The sequence below is a fragment of the Myxine glutinosa genome, chromosome 2 (assembly GCF_964187855.1).
Source record: "Myxine glutinosa chromosome 2, kmMyxGlut1.1, whole genome shotgun sequence".
Lineage (NCBI taxonomy): Eukaryota > Metazoa > Chordata > Myxini > Myxiniformes > Myxinidae > Myxine > Myxine glutinosa.
This window is the reverse complement of record NC_136262.1, coordinates 271,253,591-271,275,800: the sequence shown is the minus strand read 5'-3', so window position 1 is coordinate 271,275,800 and position 22,210 is coordinate 271,253,591. Positions and strand designations below refer to the sequence as shown.

Genomic DNA, 22,210 nt, shown 5'->3' with positions numbered 1-22,210 from the left:
TGTGGTTGTAGTAGTCAGTGAGGTCGGAAGGGGTGTGGAGGTCAATGAAGGGAGAAGTGGACATTTTTTCAGAGAGGGTGGATGAGAATGAGGTAGGTGAAAGAGCGTTTAGCTTACGGAAGTTGATAGTGCGATAATGTCTTGGTGTTGGGGTGGGGATGTTGATGGTCATAGTGATGGCTAAGTGGTCAGAGAGGTGAGGTCGGAGCCAGAGAGATGGTGCCAAAATTAATCCCGTGGAGCAGACAAGGTCCAAAATGTGACCACGGATATGCGTAGGAAAGTTGACATGTTCAGTGAGGTTAAAGCAGGTGAGTAAATCAGTGAAGTCAGTGGTCATTGTGGAGTCAGTGGAGTCCATGTGGATATTGAAATCACCAAGGAGGAGGATTGAGGGGGAGAGGGAACATAGCTGGGTCAGAAAGTAGGAGAAGTCAGACAGGAATAATGGGTGTGGTTTGGGAGGGCGGTAGACGACAGCCATGGACTGACTGCGTGCGACCAGAGAGTTTAAAAGCCAGGTGTTCAAAGGATGAGGATGAGGCGATGGGGATGAGGCTGGTCCTGATGTCTTGACGGTGGATAACGGCAATTCCACCACCTCGGCCCTCCGAGCGTGGTTTATTGACGTAGGAATATCCATTGGGTGTGGTGAGGTTGAGCGTGTAGTAGTCCAGTGGTTGTTGCCAGGTTTCGGTGAGACAGAGAAAGTCCAGTTTGTTATCCAGGATGTAGTCGTTGAGGATGAGGCATTTGTTGTTGAGGGACCGGGTGTTGAACAGGGTGAGCTTGATGTTGTTTTGAACAGCGGGGATGAATTCAGGTGATTTTAGCCAGGGTTCGCAGGCAGGAGGTGCGATTTTGTGCGTTGCCAGTGACTAGGTGCGCTGGGATGATGAGTGGGAGTGCGCTGAGCCAACCAGAGGACGGGGATGGAGTGACCTGATTGTACATATACAAACTTACGACCGGAGCCACGGTGAATGTACCTGGGTCGTCGGAGGAGTCCATTTGATTTGATGGCAGAGATGCATGATGGGGTGGAGCGGGTATTGAGCAGAAGGAGCCTTGCGGCGGAGTACCGCAGAGCCATGCCAGGCAGGAGCGGAGAGGCGAGCACGAGGCCAAGGTTGAGGAGAGTGAAACAATGGTCCCAACGCACACGGAGCAGGCCCAAGGAAACGAAGGAGCCAGGTAGGTGAAGCCAGGAGCAGAGTCGGGACCAAGCAGAGGGCAGACAGAAGCAAAGAGACGATCACGAGGCCAAGGTTGATCCACGGCAAAGCGGGAAATGCAGCAATCAACCGCCGCCGCTACAAATCAAGATCACGGCGGGAAAACCGCCACCACACCGCTGCGAAGGACACAACCCACGAGAGCGTGCCCGAGGAAACAGCGAGCAGGCGAAGGAGCCGGGTAGGCGAAGCAGGGAGCAGAGCCGGGACTATGCGGAGGGCAGACTCAATGGCCAAAAAATCCGCATGACCACCAAAAAAGCAAGCCACAGACAGTGGCCCAGTCGAAGAAGCGGCGAGCATGTGACGCCTGCGTCCTCTTCAGACCGGACCAGAAACGGAGGCTGTCAACCTGAGCAGCCATCCTTAACCTCATGATGACCGCTCGGGGTCAAAATTAATCCTTAACCTCATGATGACCGCTCGGGGTCAGAGTTAATCCTGAACCGCATGATGACCGCTCGGGGTCAGAATTAATCCTTAACCTCATGATTACCGCTCGGGGTCAAAATTAATCCTTAACCTTATGATTACCGCTCGGGGTCAGAATTAATCCGAAACCTCATGATGGCTGCTCAGGGTCAGAATTAATCCATAACCTCATGATGACCGCTCGGGGTCAAAATTAATCCTGAACCTCATGATTACCGCTCTTGGTCAGAATTAATCCTTAACTTCATGATTACCGCTCGGGGTCAGAATTCATCCTTAACCTCATGATTACCGCTCGGGGTCAGAATTCATCCTTAACCTCATGATTACCGCTCGGGGTCAGAATTAATCCTGAACCTCATGATGACCGCTCGGGGTCAGAGTTAATCCTGAACCTCATGATGACCGCTCAGGGTCGAAATTAATCCTTAACCTTATGATTACCACTTGGGGTAAGAATTTTTTTTTTTTTTTGTATGCAGAATCGAGACTCGTGAAAGAGCTAACATTTATCACACAAAAAAATCAAACAGACAAACACAATATATAAAAAGAGGGAGCGGTAGACAATATGGGGAGAGAAGGGGAAGCACACAAACACAACATTTGAGAGCAGGGACATCGGGAGTTGTGTGGGAGGGAGAGGGCTTGGGGGGAGGAGGCATGGGAAGGGGGGGGGGGGAGGGGATGGGAGAGTATAAAACACAAGGACACCAAGGATTTCCAGGAAAGAAGTTGGTATTTCAAAAACGTGGATTTGGGATGAAATTAGCGGGGGTAGAAAAGATCAAGGTTTTGGATGGGGGAAGATAAGAGATGGTGGTGAACAGCTGTTTTAAAGACCTGGAGGGAGGAGTGGGATTGAAGTGAGTGAGGGAGTTTGTTCCAGAGGCGGGAGAAAACAGGAATGAAGGAGTGAAGGTGAGCAGAGAGTCTTGATTTTGGCAGTTTAACCATAAGAGGGTTGCAGGCAGATCTTGTGCGACCTGTAGGAAAATTTGGGGGACAGAGCCCAGAGAGAGCTGGGGGGGGGGGGGGGGGCAAGGCCGGAGAGGAGTCGGTAGAAGACGGAAAGACCACCAAGCTGCCTGCGGTGAGTGAGTGAGAGGCCCTCAGAGTTAGCTTCATCGCGGGAGATTCCAATGATTCTGAACGCTTTGGTTTCAACAGCGTGAAGACGAGCTCGGTGTGAGGCAGGAGCACCAGCCCAGAGCAGAGAGCAGTATTCCATTGAGCTGCGGATGAAAGCCTTGTATGTGGTGAGGAGCTCAGGTGTGCCAAGGAAGGACTTCGCACGACGGAGGATGCCCAGTCGGCGACTGGCTTTGGAGGCCAGATTTGAAATGTGGTTTTCCCAGGAAAGATCATGACCGATAGTGAGACCCAAAAGCTTGAGTGACAGAAATTCTTGGAGGGGATTATTCAGAAAGTCGATGGGAGGGTTGTCCAGTCGGTCTTTTCGGAGAGACATCGTAAGAGTGTGAGATTTGTCAGGATTGAAAGACATGTTCCACTTGTTTACCCAGTCTGTGATTTTGTCCAGGTCTGCAGAGAGTGAGGAGGGTGCAGAATGCCGATCTGAGGGATGAGGAATGGAGCGGCAGAGAGTGGAGTCATCAGCAAAGAGATAGAGGATTTTCCAAAGAGTCGGAGAGATCATTGATGAAGACCAGAAAAAGCACAGGGCCCAGAACACTGCCTTGGGGAACTCCAGCCTGAACAGGAAGAGGAGATGAGAGAAACCCATTCAGGGCCACACGTTGACTATGACTAGAGAGAAAGTCCGCCAGCCATGCGTGGAGATTTCCATGGATACCATCGGAAGAGAGTTTGGTGAGCAGAGCGGGGTGTCAGACCGTATCGAAGGCACGTGATATGTCAAGGGAGACAGCTCTAATTTCCTGTATGGCATTGAGGACCTCCATCCATTGTTGAGAAAGCAGAAACAGCATGTCCAGAGTAGAGTGACCTGGTCTGAAACCAAATTGATGATCAGAGATCAAGCCATTGGAGAAGAGGAAAGATTTCATATCCAAAGCAATGACGGATTCCATGACTTTGCTGATAATTGGGAGAAGGCTGATTGGTCTGTAGTTGCTAGGATCTGTTTTTGCACATTTTTTGTGCAAAGCGGTGATGTTGGCTGATTTCCAAGCAGATGGCAGATGACCTTGAGCAAAAGAGAGTGTGAAGAGAACAGAGAGAGGGAGTGAAAGAGCGGAAGAAGATGATTTTAGGACCCGTGGGCTGATGCCGTCAGGTCCAGTTGCAGAATCAGAGTCGAGGGTTGACAGAAACTTTTCCACCTTGTCAGGAGGAAAGGACACAGAGTCCAGGAGCAGCTGGATACGACTGGGTACGGTGGGTATAGAGAGGGATGGGTTTGGGACACAAGATTTAGAGGCAAACACAGAGTTGAGGCATTCAGCTTTTTCACGTGCAGAGTCAGCTGTGTAGCCGTTTGAGGTGAGGGAGGGGATGGATGGGGAACAAACACCAGAAACAGATTTGACCAGACGCCACCAGGATTTGGAAGAGGCAGACAGATAAGAGAGTTCGTTCTTGAGAACGTAGAGATATCGTTTCCTGGCTCTCCTGAGGGTGGACACACACTTGTTTCGGGCTTTGTGAAAGGAAATGAGATTTCCTTCCGTTGGATTTGCTTTCCAGGAGACGAAGGCAAGTTGTTTCTGGGCAACAGCCTCACCACAAGATTCCGTGTACCATGGACGGGAGGAAGGGTATGACAACTGAAGACGAGATGGGATAAATCTGTGCATGAGAGAGAGCAATTTACTTTGGAAGCATTCCCAGGATGAGTTGATGTCAGAGGCAGTAGAGATGGGAGACCAGTCCAGATGATTGATGGCTGCTTGAAGACCGTGCCAGTTGGCCTGAGTGAAATGCCAGACTCGTCGGCGCTGAGGAGGCTCTCTGAGAATGGTCAGAGAGATGTCCACTTTAACAAGCACATGATCAGATGAGCCGATTGGAGTAGAAGAAGAGCAGCAGACATTTTCAGCGAAGTTAGCCATAACCAAGCCCAGAAGAGAAGATGCTCCGTTGACTGAGATCCGGGTCGGGAAATTGACAGATTGTGTCAGTCCCAGTGAGTCGCAGAAGTCCTTTGCTGAGGAGCCATGGCTGGTGAGAGAGGTACCCACACCCAGCCAACTGGCATGGTGACAATTGAAATCACCACATATGAGGAAGAGAGAGTTGGGATGGGTCGATAGAAGTTGGTCCATATTATCAGAAAGCGAGATGTAGATCGAGTCATCACTGTTTGGTGGACGGTACAACACACATATGAACAAGAGGTGGGAGCGAAGGGGAAGCCGTAGCCAGAGGTATTCCTGGGGGTGAGGTGGAGAGAGGGCAGTGCAGGGCGAGTGAGGAAGAGCGTTTTTTTAAATAAAGATAGCAACCCCACCTCCAGGACGAGGCTCAGGTCTATCATACCGGAGGAGGGAGTAACCTGGGAGAGATACCAAGGAATTAGAGACATCATGAAGGAGGAAAGTTTCTGTTAAGCAGATCACGTCTGTTTGTCAGAAGCAACCTGTATGGAGAGATCAGTCAAGTTTGAGCGAAGGCCCCGGATGCTTGAGGTCCACACCGTTAATGAAGAGGAAGGGGGAGCATCGGATACAGAACAGGGGGGGGGGGGAGGGGTAGGGTAAGATGTGGAAGAGGAGCAAAAGGTAGGGAGAGCTGTTGAAGGTGTGTCAGAGATTTCAGAATAGCTTGGAGAAAGGGAAGGATGGGGCGGACAAAAGGTTTGATGGTGATTGGGTGAGGCACAGTGAGGTGTTATTTGGGGAGGTGGAAGAGCGAGGCAGAAGGTTGGGGGAAATGAAGGTGAAAGTTGGAAGGGGGAAGAAGCGGGGAGGACACTTTGAGGAGGGGTGAGAGAGGAGTCTAGGAGGGGAGGGGCGAGGGAGAGTCTCGGAGGGGAGGGGTGTGGGGGGAGTTTAGGAGGGAAGGGGTTTAGGAGGGAAGATTTGAAAGGGATGGGTGATGGGAAGGATTTGGAGGGGAGGGGCAAGGGGGAAGATTTGAAAGGGATGGGTGATGGGGAAGATTTGGAGGGGAGGGGCAAGGAGGAAGGTTTGAAAGAGATGGGTGATGGGGAAGATTTGGAGGGGGAGGGGCAAGTGGGTAGATTTGGAGGGGAGGGGTGATGGGGAAGTTTTGGAGGGGAGGGGTGATGGGGAAGATTTGGAGGGGAGGGGTGAGATTGGATTTTAGAAAGTGTACGATTAATGGAAAACGAACATTTATTGCAAAATAAGTTTCTTGTGACCTTCGAGTCAAAAATATGTTTGAGGACACTGGAGGAGGGGTGGAGTGCAGGAGAGTTTCGGGAATGTAGAAAACTGGAACTGTAAGAGATGGAATTTTTTTTTGGAATGAATAGATTTGGTGAGAAAGTCGAAAGCATCCTTTTATAGAAGAAGAAGAAAAAGGTGTTGTAATATACGACAGAATACAGTACTTCAGGTGAAAGTTTAAGCATTTTTAAATTGAGCAGTGAAAACTATCTGGGGGAAATGGAAAATGTAAATGGGGGTGAAACACGTGATCGAAGAACGAACGAACAAATAAGAACAACGAATAAACGAATAAGAACAACGAATAAGGACAAAGAAGGAAATATTTTTTTGGGGTTTTTTCTTTGTTTTTTTTTTAGTTGAGATCTTAAACAACGAAGTATGGGGTGAAAGACTGGGACAAAAACAGTGAAGGAAAGTAATTGCAGCACAATCGACGGACCGCTGAGAGAAAAACAAAGCCACAAGTTCGGACACGGTAGCCCACTAGGCCTCAAAATATGCGACACGAATTAACCGACGATTTTGTATACAGGTATGAAAAATTAACACCGAGAATCTTACTAAGGACACACTGTAGGTACACCCACCGAAAGATAAATACAGTTTTGACAAAAGCACAATTGTGAAAAATTGCTTCACTTCGAAAGCGTGAGCGCATGGGCAGCTTCGAAAAGACGTGACATCGCCGACAAAGATCTCGCAAGAGATCAAATCGGTAATCATGAGAATTAATCCTTAACCTCATGATTACCACTCGGGGTCTGAATTAATCCTGAACCTCATGATTACCGCTCTTAGTCAGAATTAATCCTTAACCTCATGATTACCGCTCGGAGTCAAAATTAATCCTGAAACTAATGATTACCGCTCTTGGTCAGAATTAATCCTTAACCTCATGATTACCGCTCTTGGTCAGAATTAATCCTTAACCTCATGATGACCGCTCGGGGTCAGAGTTAATCCTGAACCTCATGATTACCGCTCGGGGTCAGAATTCATCCTTAACCTCATGATGACCGCTCTTGGTCAGAATTAATCCTGAACCTTATGATGACCGCTCGGGGTCAGAGTTAATCCTGAACCTCATGACGACCACTCGGGGTCTAAATTAATCCTTACCACTCGGGGTCAGAATTAATCCTAAACTTCATGATTACCGCTCGGGGTCAGAATTAATCCTGAACCTCATGATTACTACTCGGGGTCATTGATCCTGAACCTCATGATTACCGCTCGGGGTCGAAATTAATCCTTAACCTTATGATTAACACTCGGGGTCTGAATTAATCCTGAACCTCATGATTACCGCTATTGGTCAGAATTAATCGTTAACCTCATGATTACCGCTCTTGGTCAGAATTAATCCTTAACCTCATGATGACCGCTCAGGGTCAGAATTAATCCTTAACCTCATGATTACTGCTCGGGGCCAGAATTCATCCTTAACCTCATGATGACCGCTCTTGGTCAAAATTAATCCTGAACCTCATGATGACCGCTAGGGGTCAGAATTAATCCTTAACCTTATGATGACCGCTCGGGGTAAAAATTAATCCTGAACCTCATGATTACCGCTCGGGGTCAGAATTAATCCTCAATCACGTGATGAACACTCGGGGTCAGAATTAATCCTTAACCTCATGATTACCGCTCAGGGTCAGAATTAATCCTTAATCACACGATGAACAATCGGGGTCAGAATTAATACATAACCTCTTATCAATCCATCCCTATCCCTGATTCATACTCCCCGTTTGCTCACTTGCTGATGATCTTGGTTCTTTTAGCATGAGAGAAGTTTTCCAGTTGCAAAGATTCCTGCGTGAGGAAGGCCACTGCCAGGTGGAAGTAGTTGTTCCACAGCTGTCAGATTGGAGTTGGGGTTGGGGTTAGGTTTAAATCGAGCAGTCTATGTAAAAATGCAAAATCCTGCACATCCACTACTTTCACTCGTCTTTAACAACATTTCGGTCGAATGCAGAGATTCCCACATTACGCAAAACCCACAAGAACAAACCAAGAAATCTCCCTGGATAAAAAGAATCAGCAACGCAATGGCATCATTGAGATGAGAAGAATCAGAAACACAATGGCATCATTGAGATAAAAAGAATCAGGAACACAATGGCATAATTCAGATAAAAAGAATCAGGAACACAATGGCATCGTTGAGATAAAAAGAATCAGGAACACAATGGCATAATTGAGATAAAAAGAATCAGGAACACAATGGCATAATTCAGATAAAAAGAATCAGGAACACAATGGCATCGTTGAGATAAAAAGAATCAGGAACACAATGGCATCATTGAAATAAAAAGAATCAGGAACACAATGCCATCATTGAGATAAAAAGAATCAGGAACACAATGGCATCATTGAGATAAAAAGAATCAGGAACACAATGGCATAATTGAGATAAAAAGAATCAGGAACACAATGGCATCATTGAAATAAAAAGAATCAGGAACACAATGGCATAATTGAGATAAAAAGAATCAGGAACACAATGGCATCATTGAAATAAAAAGAATCAGGAACACAATGGCATCGTTGAGATAAAAAGAATCAGGAACACAATGGCATCGTTGAGATAAAAAGAATCAGGAACACAATGGCATCATTGAAATAAAAAGAATCAGGAACACAATGGCATCGTTGAGATAAAAAGAATCATGAACACAATGGCATCATTGAAATAAAAAGAATCAGGAACACAATGGCATCGTTGAGATAAAAAGAATCAGGAACACAATGGCATCATTGAGATAAAAAGAATCAGGAACACAATGGCATCATTGAGATAAAAAGAATCAGGAACACAATGGCATTATTGAGATAAAAAGGATCAGGAACACAATGGCATCATTGAGATAAAAAGAATCAGGAACACAATGGCATCATTGAGATAAAAAGAATCAGGAACACAATGGCATCACTGAGATAAAAAGAATCAGGAACACAATGGCATCATTAAGATAAAAAGAATCCGGAGCACAATGGCATCATTGAGATAAAAAGAATCAGGAACACAATGGCATCATTGAGATAAAAAGAATCAGGAACACAATGGCATCATTGAGATAAAAAGAATCCGGAACACAATGGCATCATTGAAAAAAAAAGAATCAGGAACACAATGGCATCATTGAGATAAAAAGAATCAGGAACACAATGGCATCATTGAGATAAAAAGAATCAGGAACACAATGGCATCGTTGAGATAAAAAGAATCAGGAACACAATGGCATCATTGAGATAAAAAGAATCAGGAACACAATGGCATCATTGAGATAAAAAGAATCCGGAACACAATGGCATCATTGAAATAAAAAGAATCAGGAACACAATGGCATAATTGAAATAAAAAGAATCAGGAACACAGTGGCATCATTGAGATAAAAAGAATCAGGAACACAATGGCATCATTGAAAAAAAAAGAATCAGGAACACAATGGCATCATTGAGATAAAAAGAATCAGGAACACAATGGCATCATTGAGATAAAAATAATCAGGAACACAATGGCATCATTGAGATAAAAAGAATCAGGAACACAATGGCATCATTGAAATAAAAAGAATCAGGAACACAATGGCATCATTGAGATAAAAAGAATCAGGAACACAATGGCATCATTGAGATAAAAAGAATCAGGAACACAATGGCATCGTTGAGATAAAAAGAATCAGGAACACAATGGCATCATTGACATAAAAATAATCAGGAACACAATGGCATCATTGAAATAAAAAGAATCAGGAACACAATAGCATCGTTGAGACCAAAAGAATCAGGAACACAATGGCATAATTGAGATAAAAAGAAACAGGAACACAATGGCATAATTGAGATAAAAAGAATGAGGAACACAATGGCATCATTGAGATAAAAAGAATCAGGAACACAATGGCATCATTGAGATAAAAAGAATCAGGAACACAATGGCATCATTGAGATAAAAAGAATCAGGAACACAATGGCATCATTGAAATAAAAAGAATCAGGAACACAATGGCATAATTGAGATAAAAAGAAACAGGAACATAATGGCATAATTGAAATAAAAAGAATCAGGAACACAGTGGCATCATTGAGATAAAAAGAATCAGGAAAAAATGGCATCGTTGAGATAAAAAGAAACAGGAACACAATGGCTTCATTGAGATAAAAAGAATCAGGAACACAATGGCATCATTGAAATAAAAAGAATCAGGAACACAATGGCATCATTGAGATAAAAAGAATCAGGAACACAATGGCATCGTTGAGATAAAAAGAATCAGGAACACAATAGCATCATTGAAATAAAAAGAATCAGGAACACAATGGCATCGTTGAGATAAAAAGAATCAGGAACACAATGGCATCGTTGAAATAAAAAGAATCAGGAACACAATGGCATCATTGAAATAAAAAGAATCAGGAACACAATGGCATCATTGAGATAAAAAGAATCAGGAACACAATAGCATCATTGAAATAAAAATAATCAGGAACACAATAGCATCATTGAGATAAAAAGAATCAGGAACACAATGGCATCATTGAAATAAAAAGAATCAGGAACGCAATGGCATCATTGAAATAAAAAGAATCAGGAACACAATAGCATCGTTGAGATAAAAAGAATCAGGAACACAATGGCATCATTGAGATAAAAAGAAACAGGACCACAATGGCATAATTGAAATAAAAAGAATCAGGAACACAATGGCATCGTTGAGATAAAAAGAATCAGGAACACAATGGCATCATTGAAATAAAAAGAATCAGGAACACAATGGCATAATTGAAATAAAAAGAATCAGGAACACAATGGCATCGTTGAGATAAAAAGAATCAGGAACACAATGGCATCGTTGAAATAAAAAGAATCAGGAACACAATGGCATCATTGAAATAAAAAGAATCAGGAACACAATGGCATCATTGAGATAAAAAGAATCAGGAACACAATGGCATCATTGAAAAAAAAAGAATCAGGAACACAATGGCATAATTGAGATAAAAAGAAACAGGAACACAATGGCATCATTGAAATAAAAAGAATCAGGAACACAATGGCATTGTTGAGATAAAAAGAATCAGGAACACAATGGCATCATTGAGATAAAAAGAAACAGGAACAAAATGGCATAATTGAGATAAAAAGAAACAGGAACACAATGGCATCATTGAGATAAAAAGAATCAGGAACACAATGGCATCGTTGAGATAAAAAGCATCAGGAACACAATGGCATCATTGAGATAAAAAGAAACAGGAACACAATGGCATCATTGAGATAAAAAGAATCAGGAACACAATGGCATCGTTGAGATAAAAAGCATCAGGAACACAATGGCATCATTGAGATAAAAAGAAACAGGAACACAATGGCATCGTTGAGATAAAAAGAATCAGGAACACAATGGCATCGTTGAGATAAAAAGAAACAGGAACACAATGGCATCGTTGAGATAAAAAGAATCAGGAACACAATGGCATCGTTGAGATAAAAAGAATCAGGAACACAATGGCATCGTTGAAATAAAAAGAATCAGGAACACAATGGCATCGTTGAGATAAAAAGAATCAGGAACACAATGGCATCATTGAGATAAAAAGAATCAGGAACACAATGGCATCATTGAGATAAAAAGCATCAGGAACACAATGGCATCATTGAGATAAAAAGCATCAGGAACACAATGGCATCATTGAGATAAAAAGCATCAGGAACACAATGGCATAATTGAGATAAAAAGCATCAGGAACACAATGGCATCATTGAGATAAAAAGAAACAGGAACACAATGGCATCGTTGAGATAAAAAGCATCAGGAACACAATGGCATCGTTGAGATAAAAAGAAACAGGAACACAATGGCATCATTGAGATAAAAAGAATCAGGAACACAATGGCATCGTTGAGATAAAAAGCATCAGGAACACAATGGCATCATTGAGATAAAAAGAAACAGGAACACAATGGCATCGTTGAGATAAAAAGAATCAGGAACACAATGGCATCGTTGAAATAAAAAGAATCAGGAACACAATGGCATCGTTGAGATAAAAAGCATCAGGAACACAATGGCATCATTGAGATAAAAAGCATCAGGAACACAATGGCATCATTGAGATAAAAAGAAACAGGAACACAATGGCATCGTTGAGATAAAAAGAAACAGGAACACAATGGCATCATTGAGATAAAAAGAATGAGGAACACAATGGCATCGTTGAGATAAAAAGAATCAGGAACACAATAGCATCATTGAAATAAAAAGAATCAGGAACACAATGGCATCGTTGAGATAAAAAGAATCAGGAACACAATGGCATCATTGAGATAAAAAGAATCAGGAACACAATGGCATCATTGAGATAAAAAGAATCAGGAACACAATGGCATCGTTGAGATAAAAAGAATCAGGAACACAATGGCATCGTTGAGATAAAAAGAATCAGGAACACAATGGCATCGTTGAGATAAAAAGAATCAGGAACACAATGGCATCATTGAGATAAAAAGAATCAGGAACACAATGGCATCATTGAGATAAAAAGAATCAGGAACACAATGGCATCATTGAAATAAAAAGAATCAGGAACACAATGGCATCATTGAAATAAAAAGAATCAGGAACACAATGGCATCATTGAGATAAAAAGAATGAGGAACACAATGGCATAATTGAGATAAAAAGAATCAGGAACACAATGGCATCATTGAGATGAAAAGAATCAGGAACACAATGGCATCATTGAGATTAAAAGAATCAGGAACACAATGGCATCATTGAAATAAAAAGAATCAGGAACACAATGGCATCATTGAAATAAAAAGAATCAGGAACACAATGGCATCATTGAGATAAAAAGAATGAGGAACACAATGGCATAATTGAGATAAAAAGAATCAGGAACACAATGGCATCATTGAGATGAAAAGAATCAGGAACACAATGGCATCATTGAGATTAAAAGAATCCGGAATACAATGGCATCATTGAGATAAAAAGAATCAGGAACACAATGGCATCATTGAGATAAAAAGAATCAGGAACACAATGGCATGATTGAGATGAAAAGAATCAGGAACACAATGGCATCGTTGAGATAAAAAGAATCAGGAACACAATGGCATCGTTGAGATAAAAAGAATCAGAAACACAATGGCATCGTTTCAGAGATAAAAAGAATCAGGAACACAATGGCATCATTGAGATAAAAAGAATCAGGAACACAACGGCATCATTGAGATAAAAAGGATCAGGAACGCAATGGCATAATTGAGATAAAAAGAATCAGGAACACAATGGCATCATTGAGATAAAAAGAATCAGGAACACAATGGCATCATTGAGATAAAAAGGATCAGGAACGCAATGGCATAATTGAGATAAAAAGAATCAGGAACACAATGGCATCATTGAGATAAAAAGAATCAGGAACACAATGGCATCATTGAAATAAAAAGAATCAGGAACACAATGGCATCATTGAGATAAAAAGAATCAGGAACACAATGGCATCATTGAGATAAAAAAGAATCAGGAACACAATGGCATCGTTGAGATAAAAAGAATCAGGAACACAATGGCATCATTGAGATAAAAAGAATCAGGAACACAATGGCATCGTTGAGATAAAAAGAATCAGGAACACAATGGCATCGTTGAGATAAAAAGAATCAGGAACACAATGGCATCATTGAGATAAAAAGAATCAGGAACACAATGGCATCATTGAGATAAAAAGAATCAGGAACACAATGGCATCATTGAAATAAAAAGAATCAGGAACACAATGGCATCATTGAAATAAAAAGAATCAGGAACACAATGGCATCATTGAGATAAAAAGAATGAGGAACACAATGGCATAATTGAGATAAAAAGAATCAGGAACACAATGGCATCATTGAGATGAAAAGAATCAGGAACACAATGGCATCATTGAGATTAAAAGAATCCGGAATACAATGGCATCATTGAGATAAAAAGAATCAGGAACACAATGGCATCATTGAGATAAAAAGAATCAGGAACACAATGGCATGATTGAGATGAAAAGAATCAGGAACACAATGGCATCGTTGAGATAAAAAGAATCAGGAACACAATGGCATCGTTGAGATAAAAAGAATCAGAAACACAATGGCATCGTTTCAGAGATAAAAAGAATCAGGAACACAATGGCATCATTGAGATAAAAAGAATCAGGAACACAACGGCATCATTGAGATAAAAAGGATCAGGAACGCAATGGCATAATTGAGATAAAAAGAATCAGGAACACAATGGCATCATTGAGATAAAAAGAATCAGGAACACAATGGCATCATTGAGATAAAAAGGATCAGGAACGCAATGGCATAATTGAGATAAAAAGAATCAGGAACACAATGGCATCATTGAGATAAAAAGAATCAGGAACACAATGGCATCATTGAAATAAAAAGAATCAGGAACACAATGGCATCATTGAGATAAAAAGAATCAGGAACACAATGGCATCATTGAGATAAAAAAGAATCAGGAACACAATGGCATCGTTGAGATAAAAAGAATCAGGAACACAATGGCATCATTGACATAAAAATAATCAGGAACACAATGGCATCATTGAAATAAAAAGAATCAGGAACACAATAGCATCGTTGAGACAAAAAGAATCAGGAACACAATGGCATAATTGAGATAAAAAGAAACAGGAACACAATGGCATAATTGAGATAAAAAGAATGAGGAACACAATGGCATCATTGAGATAAAAAGAATCAGGAACACAATGGCATCATTGAGATAAAAAGAATCAGGAACACAATGGCATCATTGAGATAAAAAGAATCAGGAACACAATGGCATCATTGAAATAAAAAGAATCAGGAACACAATGGCATAATTGAGATAAAAAGAAACAGGAACACAATGGCATAATTGAAATAAAAAGAATCAGGAACGCAGTGGCATCATTGAGATAAAAAGAATCAGGAACACAATGGCATCATTGAGATAAAAAGAATCAGGAAAAAATGGCATCGTTGAGATAAAAAGAAACAGGAACACAATGGCTTCATTGAGATAAAAAGAATCAGGAACACAATGGCATCATTGAAATAAAAAGAATCAGGAACACAATGGCATCATTGAGATAAAAAGAATCAGGAACACAATGGCATCGTTGAGATAAAAAGAATCAGGAACACAATAGCATCATTGAAATAAAAAGAATCAGGAACACAATGGCATCGTTGAGATAAAAAGAATCAGGAACACAATAGCATCATTGAAATAAAAATAATCAGGAACACAATAGCATCATTGAGATAAAAAGAATCAGGAACACAATGGCATAATTGAGATAAAAAGAAACAGGAACACAATGGCATCGTTGAGATAAAAAGAATCAGGAACACAATAGCATCATTGAAATAAAAAGAATCAGGAACGCAATGGCATCATTGAAATAAAAAGAATCAGGAACACAATGGCATCATTGAAATAAAAAGAATCAGGAACACAATGGCATCATTGAAATAAAAAGAATCAGGAACACAATGGCATCGTTGAGATAAAAAGAATCAGGAACACAATGGCATCATTGAGATAAAAAGAAACAGGAACACAATGGCATAATTGAAATAAAAAGAATCAGGAACACAATGGCATCGTTGAGATAAAAAGAATCAGGAACACAATGGCATCATTGAAATAAAAAGAATCAGGAACACAATGGCATAATTGAAATAAAAAGAATCAGGAACACAATGGCATCGTTGAGATAAAAAGAATCAGGAACACAATGGCATCATTGAAATAAAAAGAATCAGGAACACAATGGCATCGTTGAAATAAAAAGAATCAGGAACACAATGGCATCATTGAAATAAAAAGAATCAGGAACACAATGGCATCATTGAGATAAAAAGAATCAGGAACACAATGGCATCATTGAAATAAAAAGAATCAGGAACACAATGGCATAATTGAGATAAAAAGAAACAGGCACACAATGGCATCATTGAAATAAAAAGAATCAGGAACACAATGGCATTGTTGAGATAAAAAGAATCAGGAACACAATGGCATCATTGAGATAAAAAGAAACAGGAACAAAATGGCATAATTGAGATAAAAAGAAACAGGAACACAATGGCATCATTGAAATAAAAAGAATCAGGAACACAATGGCATCGTTGAGATAAAAAGAATCAGGAACACAATGGCATCATTGAGATAAAAAGAAACAGGAACACAATGGCATCGTTGAGATAAAAAGAATCAGGAACACAATGGCATCGTTGAGATAAAAAGAATCAGGAACACAATGGCATCATTGAGATAAAAAGAATCAGGAACACAATGGCATCATTGAGATAAAAAGAATCAGGAACACAATGGCATCATTGAAATAAAAAGAATCAGGAACACAATGGCATCATTGAGATAAAAAGAATGAGGAACACAATGGCATAATTGAGATAAAAAGAATCAGGAACACAATGGCATCATTGAGATAAAAAGAATCAGGAACACAATGGCATAATTGAGATAAAAAGAATCAGGAACACAATGGCATGATTGAGATGAAAAGAATCAGGAACACAATGGCATCGTTGAGATAAAAAGAATCAGGAACACAATGGCATCATTGAAATAAAAAGAATCAGGAACACAATGGCATCATTGAAATAAAAAGAATCAGGAACACAATGGCATCATTGAGATAAAAAGAATCAGGAACACAATGGCATCATTGAGATAAAAAGAATCAGGAACACAATGGCATCATTGAGATAAAAAGAATCAGGAACACAATGGCATCATTGAGATAAAAAGAATCAGGAACACAATGGCATCATTGAAATAAAAAGAATCAGGAACACAATGGCATCATTGAGATAAAAAGAATCAGGAACACAATGGCATCATTGAGATAAAAAGAATCAGGAACACAATGGCATCATTGAGATAAAAAGAATCAGGAACACAATGGCATAATTGAAATAAAAAGAATCAGGAACACAATGGCATCATTGAGATAAAAAGAATGAGGAACACAATGGCATAATTGAGATTAAAAGAATCAGGAACACAATGGCATAATTGAGATAAAAAGAATCAGGAACACAATGGCATCATTGAGATAAAAAGAATCAGGAACACAATGGCATAATTGAGATAAAAAGAATCAGGAACACAATGGCATGATTGAGATGAAAAGAATCAGGAACACAATGGCATCGTTGAGATAAAAAGAATCAGGAACACAATGGCATCATTGAAATAAAAAGAATCAGGAACACAATGGCATCATTGAAATAAAAAGAATCAGGAACACAATGGCATCATTGAGATAAAAAGAATCAGGAACACAATGGCATCATTGAAATAAAAAGAATCAGGAACACAATGGCATCATTGAGATAAAAAGAATCAGGAACACAATGGCATAATTGAGATAAAAAGAATCAGGAACACAATGGCATGATTGAGATGAAAAGAATCAGGAACACAATGGCATCGTTGAGATAAAAAGAATCAGGAACACAATGGCATCATTGAAATAAAAAGAATCAGGAACACAATGGCATCATTGAAATAAAAAGAATCAGGAACACAATGGCATCATTGAGATAAAAAGAATCAGGAACACAATGGCATCATTGAAATAAAAAGAATCAGGAACACAATGGCATCATTGAGATAAAAAGAATCAGGAACACAATGGCATCATTGAGATAAAAAAGAATCAGGAACACAATGGCATCGTTGAGATAAAAAGAATCAGGAACACAATGGCATCATTGACATAAAAATAATCAGGAACACAATGGCATCATTGAAATAAAAAGAATCAGGAACACAATAGCATCGTTGAGACAAAAAGAATCAGGAACACAATGGCATAATTGAGATAAAAAGAAACAGGAACACAATGGCATAATTGAGATAAAAAGAATGAGGAACACAATGGCATCATTGAGATAAAAAGAATCAGGAACACAATGGCATCATTGAGATAAAAAGAATCAGGAACACAATGGCATCATTGAGATAAAAAGAATCAGGAACACAATGGCATCATTGAAATAAAAAGAATCAGGAACACAATGGCATAATTGAGATAAAAAGAAACAGGAACACAATGGCATAATTGAAATAAAAAGAATCAGGAACACAGTGGCATCATTGAGATAAAAAGAATCAGGAACACAATGGCATCATTGAGATAAAAAGAATCAGGAAAAAATGGCATCGTTGAGATAAAAAGAAACAGGAACACAATGGCATGATTGAGATAAAAAGAATCAGGAACACAATGGCATCATTGAGATAAAAAGAATCAGGAAAAAATGGCATCGTTGAGATAAAAAGAAACAGGAACACAATGGCATCATTGAGATAAAAAGAATCAGGAACACAATGGCATCATTGAGATAAAAAGAATCAGGAACACAATGGCATCATTGAAATAAAAAGAATCAGGAACACAATGGCATCATTGAGATAAAAAGAATCAGGAACACAATGGCATCATTGAGATAAAAAGAATCAGGAACACAATGGCATCATTGAGATAAAAAGAATCAGGAACACAATGGCATCATTGAAATAAAAAGAATCAGGAACACAATGGCATCATTGAGATAAAAAGAAACAGGAACACAATGGCATAATTGAAATAAAAAGAATCAGGAACACAATGGCATCATTGAGATAAAAAGAATCAGGAACACAATGGCATAATTGAAATAAAAAGAATCAGGAACACAATGGCATCATTGAGATAAAAAGAATCAGGAACACAATGGCATCATTGAGATAAAAAGAATCAGGAAAAAATGGCATCGTTGAGATAAAAAGAATCAGGAACACAATGGCATGATTGAGATAAAAAGAATCAGGAACACAATGGCATCATTGAGATAAAAAGAATCAGGAACACAATGGCATCATTGAAATAAAAAGAATCAGGAACACAATGGCATCATTGAGATAAAAAGAATCAGGAACACAATGGCATCATTGAGATAAAAAGAATCAGGAACACAATGGCATCATTGAGATAAAAAGAATCAGGAACACAATGGCATCATTGAAATAAAAAGAATCAGGAACACAATGGCATCATTGAGATAAAAAGAATGAGGAACACAATGGCATAATTGAGATAAAAAGAATCAGGAACACAATGGCATCATTGAGATAAAAAGAATCAGGAACACAATGGCATAATTGAGATAAAAAGAATCAGGAACACAATGGCATGATTGAGATGAAAAGAATCAGGAACACAATGGCATCATTGAGATAAAAAGAATCAGGAACACAATGGCATCATTGAGATAAAAAGAATGAGGAACACAATGGCATCATTGAGATAAAAAGAATGAGGAACACAATGGCATAATTGAGATAAAAAGAATCAGGAACACAATGGCATCATTGAGATAAAAAGAATCAGGAACACAATGGCATAATTGAGATAAAAAGAATCAGGAACACAATGGCATCATTGAGATAAAAAGAATCAGGAACACAATGGCATCATTGAAATAAAAAGAATCAGGAACACAATGGCATCATTGAGATAAAAAGAATCAGGAACACAATGGCATCATTGAGATAAAAAGAATGAGGAACACAATGGCATAATTGAGATAAAAAGAATGAGGAACACAATGGCATCATTGAGATAAAAAGAATGAGGAACACAATGGCATAATTGAGATAAAAAGAATCAGGAACACAATGGCATCATTGAGATAAAAAGAATCAGGAACACAATGGCATAATTGAGATAAAAAGAATCAGGAACACAATGGCATCATTGAGATAAAAAGAATCAGGAACACAATGGCATCATTGAAATAAAAAGAATCAGGAACACAATGGCATCATTGAGATAAAAAGAATCAGGAACACAATGGCATCATTGAGATAAAAAGAATGAGGAACACAATGGCATCATTGAGATAAAAAAGAATCAGGAACACAATGGCATCGTTGAGATAAAAAGAATCAGGAACACAATGGCATCATTGACATAAAAAGAATCAGGAACACAATGGCATCATTGAAATAAAAAGAATCAGGAACACAATAGCATCGTTGAGATAAAAAGAATCAGGAACACAATGGCATCATTGAAATAAAAAGAATCAGGAACACAATGGCATCATTGAAATAAAAAGAATCAGGAACACAATGGCTTCATTGAGATAAAAAGAATCAGGAACACAATGGCATCATTGAGATAAAAAGAATGAGGAACACAATGGCATCATTGAGATAAAAAAGAATCAGGAACACAATGGCATCGTTGAGATAAAAAGAATCAGGAACACAATGGCATCATTGACATAAAAAGAATCAGGAACACAATGGCATCATTGAGATAAAAAGAATCAGGAACACAATGGCATCATTGAGATAAAAAGAATGAGGAACACAATGGCATCATTGAGATAAAAAAGAATCAGGAACACAATGGCATCGTTGAGATAAAAAGAATCAGGAACACAATGGCATCATTGACATAAAAAGAATCAGGAACACAATGGCATCATTGAAATAAAAAGAATCAGGAACACAATAGCATCGTTGAGATAAAAAGAATCAGGAACACAATGGCATCATTGAAATAAAAAGAATCAGGAACACAATGGCATCATTGAAATAAAAAGAATCAGGAACACAATGGCTTCATTGAGATAAAAAGAATCAGGAACACAATGGCATCATTGAGATAAAAAGAATCAGGAACACAATGGCATCATTGAGATAAAAAGGATCAGGAACACAATGGCTTCATTGAGATAAAAAGGATCAGGAACACAATGGCTTCATTGAGATAAAAAGAATCAGAAACACAATGGCATCATTGAGATAAAAAGAATCAGGAACCCAATGGCATCGTTGAGATTAAAAGTCAACTTTGTATGAACTTTGATTAAAAGGTGGAAATAAGTTATCATATAAGAATTCTGGTGCCTTCTTGTACTTCGCCATCGCCGATAGGTCGCTGGTTTCTCTGTCTTCTTCCGTCACAGTTCTGGTCTTGCACCATCTGCTCTCTCTGTGCTCTGTCCTACCTCCCTACCCCCAGGTATATGCTGGACACTTGTGGCCCTCCAGAAACCCACTCCTCATGAAACTGCCTAAATCCGGGACCACTGCTCACCTAAATTCATTTATTCCTCTATCTTCCCACCTGTGGACCACCTTCCACACTCTCTTCGATCCAATTCTTCCTTCCGGGTCTTAAACACAGCTGTTCACCACCATCTCACGTCATCCCCCATCCAAAGCCATGATCTTTTCTACACCCGTTAAACCACCCCACCCCACCCAACTCAAAATTTTGGTATGTATCCATCTTGTCCACCCCTTGCGTTCTCCCCGAACCCTCATTGTTACCTGCATCTCTTGTTTGTCCATCTCCATCTACTTTCGGCGTTTCCCGTTTCTACCGTTATTCCCTTTGTTATGTTGTGTCCTGATTTGTTCTTTCTCCTCACTCTTCCATGAGCCTCGACCTCGTATAAAAAGGGAATCAGGTGCAAAGAAAAGGCATTCGGTGAGGCAAAACACACGTGTGCACTCTCCATAGGAATGTGTCAAACAGGTGAGGCAAAACACACGTGTGCACTCTCCATAGGAATGTGTCAAACAGGTGAGGCAAAACACACGTGTGCACTCTCCATAGGAATGTGTCAAACAGGTGAGGCAAAACACACGTGTGCACTCTCCATAGGAATGTGTCAAACAGGTGAGGCAAAACACACGTGTGCACTCTCCATAGGAATGTCTCAAACAGGTGAGGCAAAAAACACGTGTGCACTCTCCATAGGAATGTCTCAAACAGGTGAGGCAAAACACACGTGTGCACTCTCGATAGGAATGTGTCAAACAGGTGAGGCAAAACACACGTGTGCACTCTCCATAGGAATGTGTCAAACAACAAGCAATAAAGGAAGCTTGGTGCATCATTATGATCCAGGTGCACTTACTTGCAACTCAAAGTTTGAATGTGCCAAGAACTTCTTGTTGAGGGTTGAAGCAAATTGTGCGATCGCTCGTAGGAACACACTGATAACAGGTGTACATCAAATGAGTACAGAATGCTTACAGGTAGGTGTCCTTTATAAATAAGTCAGTTTGTACAAACATACAATCACTCATTTAACAATGAACATTTTCATAACTT

At 39.8% G+C, this 22,210-nt stretch overlaps 1 protein-coding gene across 2 annotated transcripts in view; it reads right to left on the bottom strand.

The window, feature by feature from the left end:
• LOC137420545 (dedicator of cytokinesis protein 1) overlaps positions 1-22,210 on the bottom strand; it is a gene marked incomplete in the record, with an annotated part of 615,378 nt that overhangs the window by 291,041 nt on the left and 302,127 nt on the right. For both annotated transcript variants that reach the window (XM_078772553.1, XM_078772554.1), the window contains 2 exon segments: positions 7,767-7,867; positions 22,014-22,092. In XM_078772553.1, coding sequence (XP_078628679.1) covers positions 7,767-7,867; positions 22,014-22,092 — 180 coding nt within the window.